This window comes from Sciurus vulgaris (assembly GCF_902686455.1).
Source record: "Sciurus vulgaris genome assembly, chromosome: 1".
In the NCBI taxonomy this organism is placed as follows: domain Eukaryota; kingdom Metazoa; phylum Chordata; class Mammalia; order Rodentia; family Sciuridae; genus Sciurus; species Sciurus vulgaris.
The window spans coordinates 121,092,834-121,106,692 of NC_136461.1; the positions used below are offsets into that span (position 1 = coordinate 121,092,834).

The window sequence follows — 13,859 nt, forward strand, 5'->3', positions numbered from 1 at the left end:
TCAATGATAGGAGAGACTGCAACTGCACAGATCAGTGGAGAAAAGGGCTTTCAGGTAAGCAATGAAGACTAAAAAGTGACATTTTAGGTTCTCTTTCTCTAAGGTCCAGTTCATATGCTACCTTCTCTGTTCTGTTGCCCAAGACCCTCCCCTATGTTCACACATGCCCACCCTGCCACAAGGCCCCATAGATCACCTCCTCCTCTGAGTCCCCACCACAATCTGTTCTTTCTGCCTATATCCTGGCCAAAGGGATGGAAACTCTGTCTTAATCACACTGGTGGCCTAGTCTCTGGCAGAGTGATTGGTACTGAGTGATCACTCAAAACCAAGCTGTTGAATTGAACTTTAAAAATAGATAATTCCTAATGACATAAAAAGGGCAAGGGGACGCCAGACAAGGTTGAAATAGATGCCAGTGAGAAATCTAAACATCCCTGCCCATCCAGCCTATAGAGAAGCTTTGAACCCTAAATATTAATTAAAATCTCTGATCAACAACTGCTGGAGACATGTCTATAGACCTCCCCTTGTAGCTGCCCAACGCATTCAACAAATCTATAGCTAATTATAATGATTACAAACAAATGACATACATTAAAGATGGGGGAGGGAGCAGCTGGGGAGTGGGAATTAAAGCTGCTTCTGGGTGAGGCAATTTAACAGGTACAAGGCAATAAGACGCAGACAGTATGAGACAGGAAGTGAAACCTCATCTAATAAAACCAGTGTGTGTTGGGGGAGGGGATATCCAAGAGGTAGACCAAATGAGTAAGTAGATTTGGGGACACGGCCCAAAAGAATTTGGATCTGGAGTAACCAGGAGGGATCTGAATCTAAGACAGCAGCTTGGGGAAATGACCAGCACTTGATTCCCAGTGCATCTTCAGCACAAGACCATTCCAAAGAAGGCCTTTTTCAGGGCCCCAGACCTGGCTGCATAGCCTGCTAACCACATCTGGCTATTGGATGTGCTGGGGCTGGCCAGACCAAACTCAATATGGGGCTATGATCAGGCCCAGCTCCTGCACTATGTACTAGCTGTTGCTCCTCAGCTTATGCCAGAGTCAGCACTTCCTGGGAATTCAAGTTTTTAGCAGGTAGAGCCAGATTAGGAAGAACAGTTACGGAGAGTGAAGCACTTATACAAGAGTTAAACCACTGAGTGCCATGGTGGCTCATTGCATTTTTCTGAGCTTGGTCTGAGCCCCATAAGAGGGGTCCATGCAAGGGCTCTGCTCCAGTCAGAAGCAAAGCTGAGATAATCCCAAAAGACCCAAGGTGCCCTTCTGATAGCCTCAGAGTCTGGGAAGGAGCCCCAGGCTAATTAGGCATCTGGTCAGTTTCCCTTTGCTTCAGACTCTTAATGCAGCTGAGAGGAAGTGACTCATCTGGATCACTTCCCTTTACCAGGTTTGCTAATAGAAACTTAGAGAGCACCCACTAAGCACCTCCCCTCTACCATCTCCTCAGATCCTTTAGCCAGCAGAAGAAAGGGAAGAGAAAGCAGTTGGGAATAATGGGCAATAGTATATACAAGGGGAGAAACAAGAGAGGTCAAGAAGAAAAAGAAAGAAACCATGAAATGAACGGGGAGAATGAATAGGAAAGAAGTGGGGATTAGGCCGGCAGAATGAAACCTGGTGAGTTTCCCCATCTCCCTGCAAAAATCTTCAGAGGTAGTGCAGGCTGAGTGAGGGAGACCCTGGAGACTCACATGAGTTCTCGGACCATGTCCCGGGTGATGAGCTGGATTGTCTCTGGCTTGTGGTCCAGGCCCATGGCAGTGAGAGTTTTGCGGATAGTATGCTTATCTCGGAGCAGCACGATGGGGCTGTCACTCTGGCCCTGGGTCAGGGGCTATGAAGTCAGAAAGAGAGCTTTAGAAGCTGGTCACCCCACTTCCTGCTGTTCAGTCCTAACTTCACATGTAGCCTTCCTCTCCGCTAGAGTTTCTGACCCAACCAGTGGAAGATTAGGCTTGCTGGGCCCAGACTGCAAGACCACCATGAGTAGCCACGGTACTGGGAAAGCAGCATGGTGCTCTTTATTTGAACACAGCCAGATGTTCTGTACTGGCTGACTCTTCTAAGAACCAGGCTTCCTGTTCTTGTGTAGTTACTCACAAGAACAGCATGATTAGGGATAGTGGCAAGGAGAGGAAGGAGAAGAGTTGCTAGCATGTATCTATCCCGACTTTAAAATCATCAGGAATGAAAAATATATTTTGGGCTCTAGGTTCTCCTCTCTTCATAACAGATTCTCCTGTATTAAAGAAGGAATAATTAACTCTCCTGTATCATATTGTGAGTTTGAAGCAATACGATTTGTTACAGACTAATATAGTCTAAAATATTAATAATTTTAATTATTTCTAATAATTAATTCCTTTGAACTCTTTCTAATAAATAATTTGCTTTGAATCCTCAAAAAGAAGCCATATTGAGGGAGTTACACATAGCTTAATGGCAGAGGCATGCTCTTAAAATCCAATATGGTGAGAAAGTCAAGGAGTCAGAATTCAGCAAAAATTAATACAGATATTAATCTGTATTATGAATTTTTTTAACTTCTGACTGTGACAGAGTCACAGAACAAGAAAACGCTTATTTCTGGGAATGACTAAATACAGCAGAGAATTCAATTGTCATTAGTGCAGCAACTGGGACCCTGACAGGAGACAGGGGTGTGGCCTTGCCTGTCCTAAGAGCTTTGCACACAGTGCTGAGTCCTGCTGCCACCTGGTGCTCATCTCTGCTTCCAGGCAAGCAGCACTTGGTCATGCCATAGACCACTTCTGCCCCCTACTGCCAGCTGAGGGACTTCCTGGACTTTCACCCACCCTTAAGGCCAAAGAAATGGGGATAGGACCAGCATTTTTCCTTTTATTAGCCAGCACAACTGCTCCTGGAGCACTTGGCCATTTCCAAACCTCTCTTTGCTATTACTAGAAAATTCCATATGAACCCGAAATAAACAAAAACCAAATGTAAGTGAAATTGCATTCCTCTGATTCTTTCCCTTACCAATAGGAAAACTGCCACAGAGTAGGAGTCTTCTAAATGGAAAAAGATGCCCATCTTGAACCCTCTGAAAAGTTCTCTCCTCTCCACAACCTTCCCAGCTGCCAGAGGTATTCACACTACCACTACAATCTTTTCTTTTCTTTTCTTTTCTTTTCTTTTCTTTTCTTTTCTTTTCTTTTCTTTTCCTTTCCCTCCCTCCCTCCCTCCCTCCCTCCCTCCCTCCCTCCCTCCCTCCCTCCCTCCCTCCCTTCCTTCCTTCCTTCCTTCCTTCCTTCCTTCCTTCCTTCCTTCCTTCCTTCCTTCCTTCCTTCCTTCCTTCCTTCCTTCCTTCCTTCCTTCCTTCCTTCCTTGGTACTGGGGATTGAGCTCAGGAGCACTGTACCACTAGGCTTTATCCTCAGTCCTTTTAATTTTTGAGACAGGATCTCACTAAGTTTCCCACACAGTCTTCAAATTTGCAATCTTCCTGCCTCCCTTCCTCAGTTCATTGGAATTACAGGCATGTGCCACCATGTCCAGCTCGCTGCTCTCTTTCTTCTGTCTCATCTCTTTCTCTTAATCTTTCACAATCCCACTCTCCATGTCTTACTCTCTATTTCTCCTTCCTTCTCTTACTTCTCTCCTATGGACCTTCATGTACATCAAAATTTTTCAAAGGAAGTCTCTAGCTCTCCTTTTCTTGACTAAAGGGATTGTCAACCTCATAGTCTGGATGAGGTTTGCAAATAAAAACCTGCCCATTTCCCAAAGCTAAGTAATTGTTTCATTTGAGCAAGCAAAGAAGGAGGCTGTACTCTGATGCTCTTCTTGGGTGAAGAAGAAAGAAGTTCCTCTATGTCTTCAAGCTGTGCCCACCAGCCCTCAATTGGTTCATCCTGAAGCTCTCAATGAGCAACTACAGAGCTCTCTGTGGCTGAGCCTCCCTTTGATATCACACCCAATCTTAAATACTATGAAGACATCAGGACTTCAAAGAGGAAAGAAGTCACCCCAGTTTACACAGGCCACACTAGAGATCAGAGCTCAACAGTGCTGATCTCAGAATTCCCCTTTGTTCTCAGTCTGAGAGTTACATAAGAAAGTGTGATGATTTTGACCTGTGCAACACTGGTCTGGGTCACTGCCCAGGTGGCAGATACCTGGAGGGGCTTACTGAGGGCTACTTTTTTTTTTTTTTCCTGGTACTAGAGATGGACTCCAACAGTGCTCCACCACTGGGCTACATCTCTAGTTCTTTTTAATTTTTATTTTGAAACAGAGTCTCACTAAGTCATCCAGGCTGCCCTCGAACTCAATGCTCCTGATTCAGCCTCCCAAACTGCTGGGATTACAGGTGTGTACCACAACACCCAGCTCTGAGGGTTACCTTGATACCTCCAAAGAGGCTCTCGTCTACCTCAGAGTTCACAGCTTTGGTTCGATAGCGAGTCCTATTTCGTGACCTGTTGGAAGCGGAAGAAGAGGAGCTCAAGATGCCAGTTGTGCTTAGCGGCTGTAAGAAGAAGAAAAGAATTGGGTTCATCACTCAGACTCTGGGCAGAAAACACTGTCAGCCCATGTTGGGAACAGAAGGGTAGGCATGTGAGAAAACTTAAGGAAAGCATTTGTGTAAGCCCTGAAACACAGGAAACAAACAGCAATAGGTAGACAACATCCCCACAAGAAACTGGGGAGTCCCTCAGCAGAGACTAGGCACACTGGCTATGTAAAAAGGAGCATTTCTGTAGTCCCTGAAGCTGAAGAAGGCCAAACTGGTCATGCAGCATGGAAGAAAGGATAAAGAAAATCTGTCCCTGGATGGCAGGAAAGGAACGACACTTCAACTCATTACTTATGCGCTTCCAGTTTCCCCATAAGAACAACCTCTCATGAGGCGATTTAAGCTGTCTCCCCAGAAATGTAAAGTGTTTTCTTTGCCTCCAATCTTATCAGCTTCAGCTCCAGGCCCCCTTCACAAGTGACATATTACTTGACCTCCTTCATGCCTTGCAATCTCACAAGGTCATGGTGAGGCTCAGAGGATACAAAGGATGTTAAAGTACTTCCCCCACTACTAGGCATTTGGTCGGCAACTTAATACACTTTAGGCTATGGATGAATGATGAATGATTACTAGCTACAGTCAGGCAAACCAGTTAACCAGTTCATAATATCCACTATGTGGCTTTTTCTCTCCAACTCTTTTGTGTGCGTTCATCATTTAAGTCCCAGGATCTTCTTAAGTTTGGCAAATTTTTCCTTCCAATCATTGTGGGAATCAGGACTCATCTCCAACAACAGAAACAGAAAACACCAGGTATTTCTCTTCCTTACTTGGGCATCCCAAGCTCACAATGCCTAGGGAACTACTGATGCAAGAAGCAGAATGAAGTAAGTCTTTCTGACAGGCAACATGGGCAGCCATACCCAGAGTCAGGGGTAACAATGATAAAAACACAAGTAGCAGCACCCTGCATTTAAAGCTGGCAGTGTTGGGGGACAACGGTGCATCAAGGGGCCTTGCAAGATCCTTTCTACTTTTGATTTGGGCCTTGGTTCCAGCCATCTGTTTGTTCCTGTTTTCCAAGCCTAGTTTCCCAACTTTGGTGTAAAATCAGTGAGCTCTCCAAAATCCTCTCAACACATTCCCTTCTACTTTAGAGTCTTTCTATGTTACTTATAATCAAGGATCCCAACTCACACAACCTCAATTCCACAAGGTCAATCCAACTACAAGAGGATTAACCAATCCAATCTTTAGGAGACAGTTTCTACAGGGTTTTTGTTTTTTTGTTTTTTGTTTTTTTCTGTACTGAGAGTTGAACCCAGGGATGCTTTACTACTGAGCTACATTTCCAGCCCCTTCTATCTATTTTAAGACTGGGTCATACTAAGTCACCAAGACTAGCCTCAAACTTGTGATCCTCCTGCCTCAGCCCACCCCATCCCCTGCCCAAGTCCCTGCAATTACAGGGATGCACCAACCACACCCACCTCCAGGCTTAATCTAAAACTGATTCAAATCTCTCTTTGGAGAAGCCCATGCCCACCCCACCCCACCCCACCCCACCCCACCACACACACACACACACACACACACACACACACACACACAACACACGCCCTGTAAGTTGGGCTACCTTGGGGGAATGGACTAGGTATATTGGGTCCCTCCAAGCCTGGGAATCAGCAGCCATCAAGAGGACAGGGTAAACAGAAATGAACCATGCATTCCAGGTCACTGAACCCCGGACACTGTTGTGAAAGCTCTCTGATCTGCCATTACCAACCAGACCCCCCTAGCACCTGTTCCACCTGTATCGGGTTTTCACACTAAATTGGGCAATTATTCTCCAGCTGGCTCTGTTCCGAACAATAAGCACTGCTGTGTGTGCCTTTCCCTTGCTGCCTGGCACAGCCAGCAAAAAGCTTAAGATGGAACCTCCCTTTACATCCTCAGGCAGCCCCTATACAGCAAAGCAGAAAAGCTTGGATTTATTAAAAGGTAAATATAGCAGCCCTGAGGATGCCTAATAACAGCCTCAGAAGGGTTATTATATGGTGGGTGGTGAGCGACTGCTCCTCTTTCCACCAAAAATAGAATAAAAGGAAATGAACAGAAACTGCAGTAGATGGGATTGAGACTGAACATTGGGAATAACTGGAAAAGATGGAAGAGGCTTTGGATCATGAAGGATGGTCTGAGTTCTGTACATAATTAAGAAAAAAAAACATGCAGTGCCTGACACACAGTGGGAACCCAATATACATTTGATGAAGAGCAATGAACGAGGCTGAGCAAGATGACTCTCAAGGCATGCACACCAGATAGAAATGGATGCCTTTGGGAAACACATCTGCCCTGCTCCAAGTCACTCTACCAATCCACGTTTTCCAGATCATGTATGTGGTCTGCATTGTGGATAATAATGTATGTGAAAGGGCTTTGGAGTACAGATGGAAAGTATTATTATTGTTTTGCATTCGTTTTCCTGTTTCTTTTCAGGGGCTCCCACAGGTTTTCTCTTTGGGGACCAGGCTATAGGTCCTTCCAGGGCTCAAGCTGCATCTCCTCCTTTCGGTATTCTTAGTGCCATGGCCAGGGGCAGTAACCACAGGAAATAATTGACTGCCTTAGCCTAAAAGTCAGAGCAGAGGAAGGAGAACAAATGACCACAGGAAAATAGTCACTGGGCAGGACAGAGGGAAGCTCTGAGCACTAGAATTGGGTATCTGAGAAAACCTCATTTGAGAACTGCTGAGTTTGAAGCCACAAACCTTACCCCAGGATTAGAATAATCAGTTTTGCCAAGAGTAACAAGAAGGATTAGGGAGGTCACTATGTAAAAGTACTAGAAAAAATGAAGAACCAAGCAGAAATGGAAAGTTGGCTCCTTTTGGGCCAGAGGCAATAGCTAAGAGGTTCTTTTAGGAGGCGAAGGGCTGATTTTACATCTTGAATGATGAAATAAATATCTCCAAGAAGCTGAGCAGCGTCTAGAGAGACGCCTACCTAGTCCTGCTTGAAGTCAGGAGGGACAGCTCTGGAAGGGAACATAGCACTCCCCAATTCCCAATAGCTACGGAGGCAAGGGGGATTGGGGAAGATGAAGATTGAGGACAGATAAAGAGGCTGACGCCACCCCTGCTTGGATATGTTCATCTTGGTGACCCAGCGAACTCCCTTCCCTTCATATACCATCTTCTCCCAGGAACATGAGAATTCAGACAAGGGCAGGAGGATGGCAAGTTCAAAACCAGCCTCAGCAACTTAGCAAGACCCTGTCTCAAAATAAAAAATAAAAAGGACTGAGGATAAAATAAACAGCCCTGTAGTGAAGTACCCTGGGTTCAGTCTCCAGTACTAAAAATAAATAAATAAAAATCTTACCAGAGCTAGGGGGTTATAAAAGACAGATGCAGGAAGATTAGCTGCTAAGTGGAGATTGATTTATACTCACTGATAGAGGGTGATCTTCATAACACATATATTTGGGGGGAGGGGGCAGGTACTGGGGATTAAACCCAGGGCACTCTACCATTGAGTTACATTCCAGCCTTTTTTCTTTTTTATTTTGAGACAAGGTCTTGCTAAATTGCCCAGGTTGACCTCAAACTGGTGATCCTCTTGCCTCCACCTTCCCAATAGCTGGGATTACAGGGTTGTACCACCACAACCAGTTTATAACATTAAATTTTTTAAAAATCACATTCTGAGAAATACATAGGTATTCCTGAAAAAATGTTCGTATGAAAGATGTGCACACATAATGTGTCACTAAAGAATCTTCACAAAGACATTTAACGGTAACTTCATCTTAAGACAGTAAACTGTTTCTTGTATTAAATAGTTTTCTGCCCTAAGTAGGTAACTATTTTCATGACCAGGAAAAATAATAAAACTATTTTTAGTTGAAAATAAAGTGTAACAGTGGGCTTGGTGCCCTGGCTCTGCAGGCAAAAGCATGGAGACCATATAAACCACAGTACTGTATATGCCAGGATTCAGAATGTTTAACTCAAATCTAGCAAGACAAAGATGGAGCAGGACTGGAATGAGTCTGTGTAGAGTTTTCCTGACATAGATGCAACACCTGTCAACTGAAAAAAGACAAAGGCATGTCTTTTCCTAGATATCCTCTGCAATCTGGGATCTTGTTCCTCTTTTGCATACAGAGTTACCACAGACTGACAAATTCAGACTTTAAACTCTTAGCCTGGTTCTACTTCTCTTTCTGTAGATGTTGGTTACCAAAAAGATGGGGATTCCCACACACAAGATCCCTTGCCTTTTATTCTGAATGATCCATTCACTTATCCTTTTTCTTCAAACAGACCAGGTTGCCTATCTGTACTGAGGTCCCTGACCCTCCTTCTGGAAGATGTTATTAATCATTTCCTTTGTAAGGGTCCTGGGGGTCTCCCAATCCTAAACCTCCCCACCACGGCCACCTCTTTTCATTCCTCTTTGCCCTCTCAAAAGCTAGTGAGTAAACAAAGGATGATGACACATCTGAGTAATCCCAGCAATTTAGGAGGCTGAGGTCCTACAAATCACATGTTCAAGTCCAGCTTAGCAAGACCCTTTCTCAAAATAAAAAATAAAAAGGATTGGGGGATGTAGCTCAGTGGTACAGCTTCCCTCGGTTGGATCCCCAGTACCGCCGAAAAATAAAAAAAGCTAGAGAATAGCACCACACATGCATATAGTTGCACACACACACCCATACACACACGGCCTGCCAGCAACCACTTTGCTCACTGCTACTCCAAGGTGTCCATAGGCCCAATCCTGTCTGAGGGATTTTAGAAGGGCTCACTCAGCTGGTCAAACCACTCCCCTGAGTGGCCCTAGAGCAGGGAATCCCTGACCTGGGTACTCTGCAGCCCACAAGTCTAGTCCAGTTGCAACTTACGAATTCATGAGGGCTTGGAAATAGAAAACTTCTAAAACAGGAGAAAATGAGAGCTCCATTTACTGTATGCAAGGGCAAACAGACATTTAAGGAAATACCAGATGTGATGCTAGACCTTCACAAACATAACATATACACTGTACTAATAAGGGAAGGGGAGACACTGAATCAAATAAAATGCATAACTGAAAGGGGATTTCATTTCAGGGAGTCCTCAAAAGTTGGGAATTACTCTTTATTGAACATTTATTTATTTCATAATTAACAACATTCTTCTAAAAGCCGTTAAGACCCAGAAAAGCAACCCAGCCTCTAAACCTGAAATTTCTTCAAAGTACACCCAAGTAGCCACCTTTACCACTGGTATGCCAGACAATCTACAGTGAATTCTAGTAATTATTGGCTCCAACAATTATCCTCTGCCTCCCTGTACCCCTCCAGAGCCAACACACTCAAGAACACGTGTCCTATTCATAGCTCCTCCCATGTCTTGCCCTTTTCTACCTTCATGATCCTATATGAACTTCAGGCTTGCCAGACCTATCCCAATCTCTTTTCAGGCTCTGGTGAACCTGGGACCCTACTTATTCATTCATTCATAAATGAAAGTCTATTGAGACCTAATGAATGATTCAAAGTCCTGCTAACAGAAGAGAAAATGAGGCTCAGGAACATGAGGTGAACAACCCATAATCACCCTAATGTTTGTTAATGGCATAATAGGTACTATAACCCATTATCTGGCCTCCTCACCAGTATTTTTCTCCACAGCACATCACACAATCCCCAGTCCTTGGAGACCCTAGCCTGATAGGTGGGGAAGAGGGTCGGAACCTCCCTTTCTCCCCAATTCTTCCACTTAGCCCCACTGCACATCGACAACCCCTACAGACTCCGCCCCTAATTCCTCTTTTGAACCCCTCCCTGGTTTTCCTTTGCTTCTTCTAGGGTTGTCCTACTTACTCCCAGACCTTCCTGACCCTCAGACCCAGACCCAACTTCTGCCATTCCCAGCTCTCACTTTACCCCCTCCAACCCAGTTCAGGACACGTGGGCTACCGCTGCCCAGAGCCTCACCATCTCTGCGGCCTCCTCCACAGCCCGCACTGCCGCAGGGCTCTTGGTGTTGACGCGTTTCCATAACAACCGAGAGCCCGCGCTCTCCGGCCTGGCCCCGCCCCAGGCCCCGCCCCTTCCAACTTGGGAGGGCGGTCACCGCGTGCTGGTAGTTTCGGAACCGGAGCTCCTCCCTCCAATCTTTCCCTCCCGGCTCTCGAGCCGGAATCGTGGCTGTAAAAAGCTGACCAGCCAGGATACGCCCTTTATGGCCGAACTCAGAACTCGAGACTCAGGGGCAACTAACTGCCAGCTGCCCCAAGAGCTAGGCCTAGCCAGGGTCAAGTTTTCCCCAGACCACCCCGCCCAACCCTGGGTTACCATGGTTACCGTTGCCCCAGTGCGCGGGAGGAGCCTAGCCAAACCTGACCCCGAGTTTGGTCCGCTGCGGAGCAAGCAGCATTAGACCAAATAAATTTCACAATAGGAAGGGGAGTCCATTAGACCAAAGAAAAACTTCCGGCTTTGACTATGGGTTTGCCGTCTCAGGAGCAGTTCTTAAAAAGCCTCCGACTTCCCTCTCTGAGATCTGAGAGAGCTTATTAAAAAAAAGAAGTAAAAGCTGGGTGCGATGGCACACGCCTGTAATCCCAGCGACTCACAAGGTTGAGACAGGAGGATCGCAAGTTCGAGGCCAGCCTGGATAACTAGGCGAGACTGACTCAAAAAGGGCTGGGAATGCAGCTCAGTGGTAGTGCACCACAGGGTTCAAGACCCAGAACCGGGGGAAAAAATAAAAATATAGGCCCTAAAGTCAAAATCTATGGATCTGGCTTTGGGGAACTTTTTTCCCCCGTGGTACTGAAAAGAAAGTCCAGGAATGCTCTACCATTGAGCTACATCCCCAGTCCTTTTTAATTTTTTCTTTTGAGACGGGGTCTCTCTAAGTTGCCCAAGCATATGTTATAGAATCGGCTGGGAACCAGCTTTTTAACACTTTTTCATATGTATGATTTGAGGAATTTAATATTCTCAATTTGATTTGGCCCTTTTACCTCCCAACCTTCAGGGACAGAGAACTGAATTGACCTGGACAGCCTGTATATTCCAAACCTCACAAAGCCTTCCCACCAACCAGGACGTGTTTTCTTCCTCAAGTGTTGATTAGCTGAGCTTTTAGTAACTGCAATTCTGTGACCCATGCCTCACTCCCAAACCTCTCCAAACCCCAGCAGCAGTCTTTCTGAACCCTTACTCAACTTAAGCATGGAGAGCCATAGACACCCCCCCACACACACACACACAAACCCCGGAATGAAGGAAGGGAAACAGGGCCACCTGCTTCAGCTTCTAAAGAACTTATTCCAGCAAGCTTCACATTCCCTATCTCTTACGGGATCCTGAAGAGTACAAAATTGCACTCCCTTCTCCAGGAAGTCCCACAGAGCGTTGGATCTTGGAGGGAAGGGAAAAACTTATTAAAGAGCACAATCCTTGAGTGACCTGGGAGGGAAGGAAGGAACTTTTCTGTTTCTGGCAACTTTCTTGCCCTGCCTTGGCATTAGAACCCCCTTTCCTGCAGCCCAGGAAGACAAGTCGCCCCAACCAGGAATCAGATGCTTCCAGAAAGTTTTTTACCCAATTTTCCGCCACACTCCTCTGAGGTAGCTATTGTCCCTGTAACCAAAGAGGAAACTGAGGCCAAGAGAGATAACTGTCTAAGCTCAAATATTGTGTTCTTTTCTCCACCCAGACTGATGTGTGTGTGCACATGCACGTGCATGGGTGTGGGTGTGTGTGGGTGTGTGTGTGTGTGTGTGTGTTACTAGGGATTTAACACAGGTTTGCTCTACCTCTGAGTTACATCCCCAGTCCAGTTTTTTACTTTCTTTTGAGACAGTCTCCCTGAGTTGCCCAGGCTAGCCTCCAACTTGCAATTCTCCTTCCTCAGCCTCCTGACTTGCTAAAATTACAGGAATGTGCCACCACACCCAGCAGGCTGACTTTTTTGAAGCAAAAGTGTAAAGTTGAGGCAGGCAGGAAAGAATGACAGAGTGCAGTGTAAGGAAATCACCTTCCGAGGTGATGTTTGAATTGACCTCAAAGCTGACAAAGTCCTAAACTCCAGACTTCCTCTTCATAGGAACCTCACTAAAATTCACAGCAGGGCCCTGAGCTGTCACTTTAGTCATATATTTCTGTACCTTTGCAAAAAGAAATCAATTTAGGGAAACATTTATTTTGAATTTGGTGAAACATGTCTGTGTGGTTTCCATCACTTGCATGTATAGTTAAGTTACTGTCCACTGTCCTGGTGTGGGAAAGGCTTTCTGGAACACCCTTTCATTGAATGTCCAGGCAGCCATGTACTGACCATATTCTTCGTATGATTGTACTATGGTGTATGACACAAAAAGGATAGGTGATTTGGAGGAGAAACAAGGTTTAAAATATACAAATCCAGAAGCCAATCTGTGAAAAAATTGTTCTAACCATCAGTGGAGTAAAATTTTAAGTGGACAGCTAGGGAGATAGCTCAGTTGGTAGAGTGCTTGCCTCGCAAGCACAAGGCCCTGGGTTCAATCCCCAACTGCAAAAAAAGAAAAAGAAATTTTTTAAGTGGAGATTGTGTTCTTATCAATGCCTACTCAAAACTGAAATTCTCTTGGACCAGGAAAAGACAAGGTAACGCAGCCTATATAATTATATGTTATGCATCTCATCAGAGAAAAAGCTGCTTCCAGAGCACCTAAACTGGTTGAGTACTGTTTTTCCAGCACTTGATATGTTTTCCTCTCTTAAATAGAGTATTTTAAACACACATACCTACTTGAACTTTTCTAATTGTAATGAGGTGGTCTTTCCATTTTAAAACTATTCATGTCTTATTATTAGTTTTATACTACTGCTGTAACAAACGACTATGAATTTAGTAACTTAAAACAACATGAATTTATAAAAGCTCTAGAGTTTGACCCCAGTCTCACTAGGCTGAAATCAAGGTATCAACAGGGCTGCCTTCCTTCTGTAGACTCCAGTGCTTCTAACAGTTGCCTGGCAGAGCCCCCCTCTCCATCTGCAAAGCCAGGATCCATGCATTTCTCTGACCATTCTTCAGTAGTCATCTCTCTGCTGGGAAAGATGCTCTGATGTTAAGGACTCAGGTGAGTAGGTTCTTCCTACAAAGATAATCAATGATCTTCACCCCATCTCAGGCTCCTTAACTTCATCTTATCTGCAAAGTCCCTTTTGCTATATAAGGTAAATATTCACAAATCCAAGGAATTAATGGGTGGACATTTGGACACTGGGATTGGAGTGGCGGGAGAATACTTTATTCTACTTATCACACCTTGTAACAGTACAAGGATATTTTAAGGAC

General features: G+C 45.0%; 1 protein-coding gene across 4 annotated transcripts in view; it reads right to left on the minus strand.

The window, feature by feature from the left end:
• The window catches only part of CFAP45 (cilia and flagella associated protein 45), a 29,105-nt gene extending 17,424 nt beyond the window's left edge, over positions 1 to 11,681 (minus strand). Inside the window, exons 1-3 of one of the 4 annotated variants that reach the window (XM_079102228.1) lie at positions 10,499 to 11,680; positions 4,393 to 4,468; positions 1,718 to 1,860 (exon numbers count right to left, since the gene is read on the minus strand). In XM_079102228.1, the coding sequence (XP_078958354.1) occupies positions 1,718 to 1,782 (65 nt within the window). In that variant the 5' untranslated portion in view covers positions 1,783 to 1,860; positions 4,393 to 4,468; positions 10,499 to 11,680. Of the gene's footprint in view, positions 1 to 1,717; positions 1,861 to 4,392; positions 5,938 to 10,498 lie in introns of those variants that run through there. The other 3 variants (XM_079102227.1, XM_079102229.1, XM_079102226.1) reach the window with 3 other exon arrangements.
• Positions 11,682 to 13,859: the final 2,178 nt, after the last annotated feature.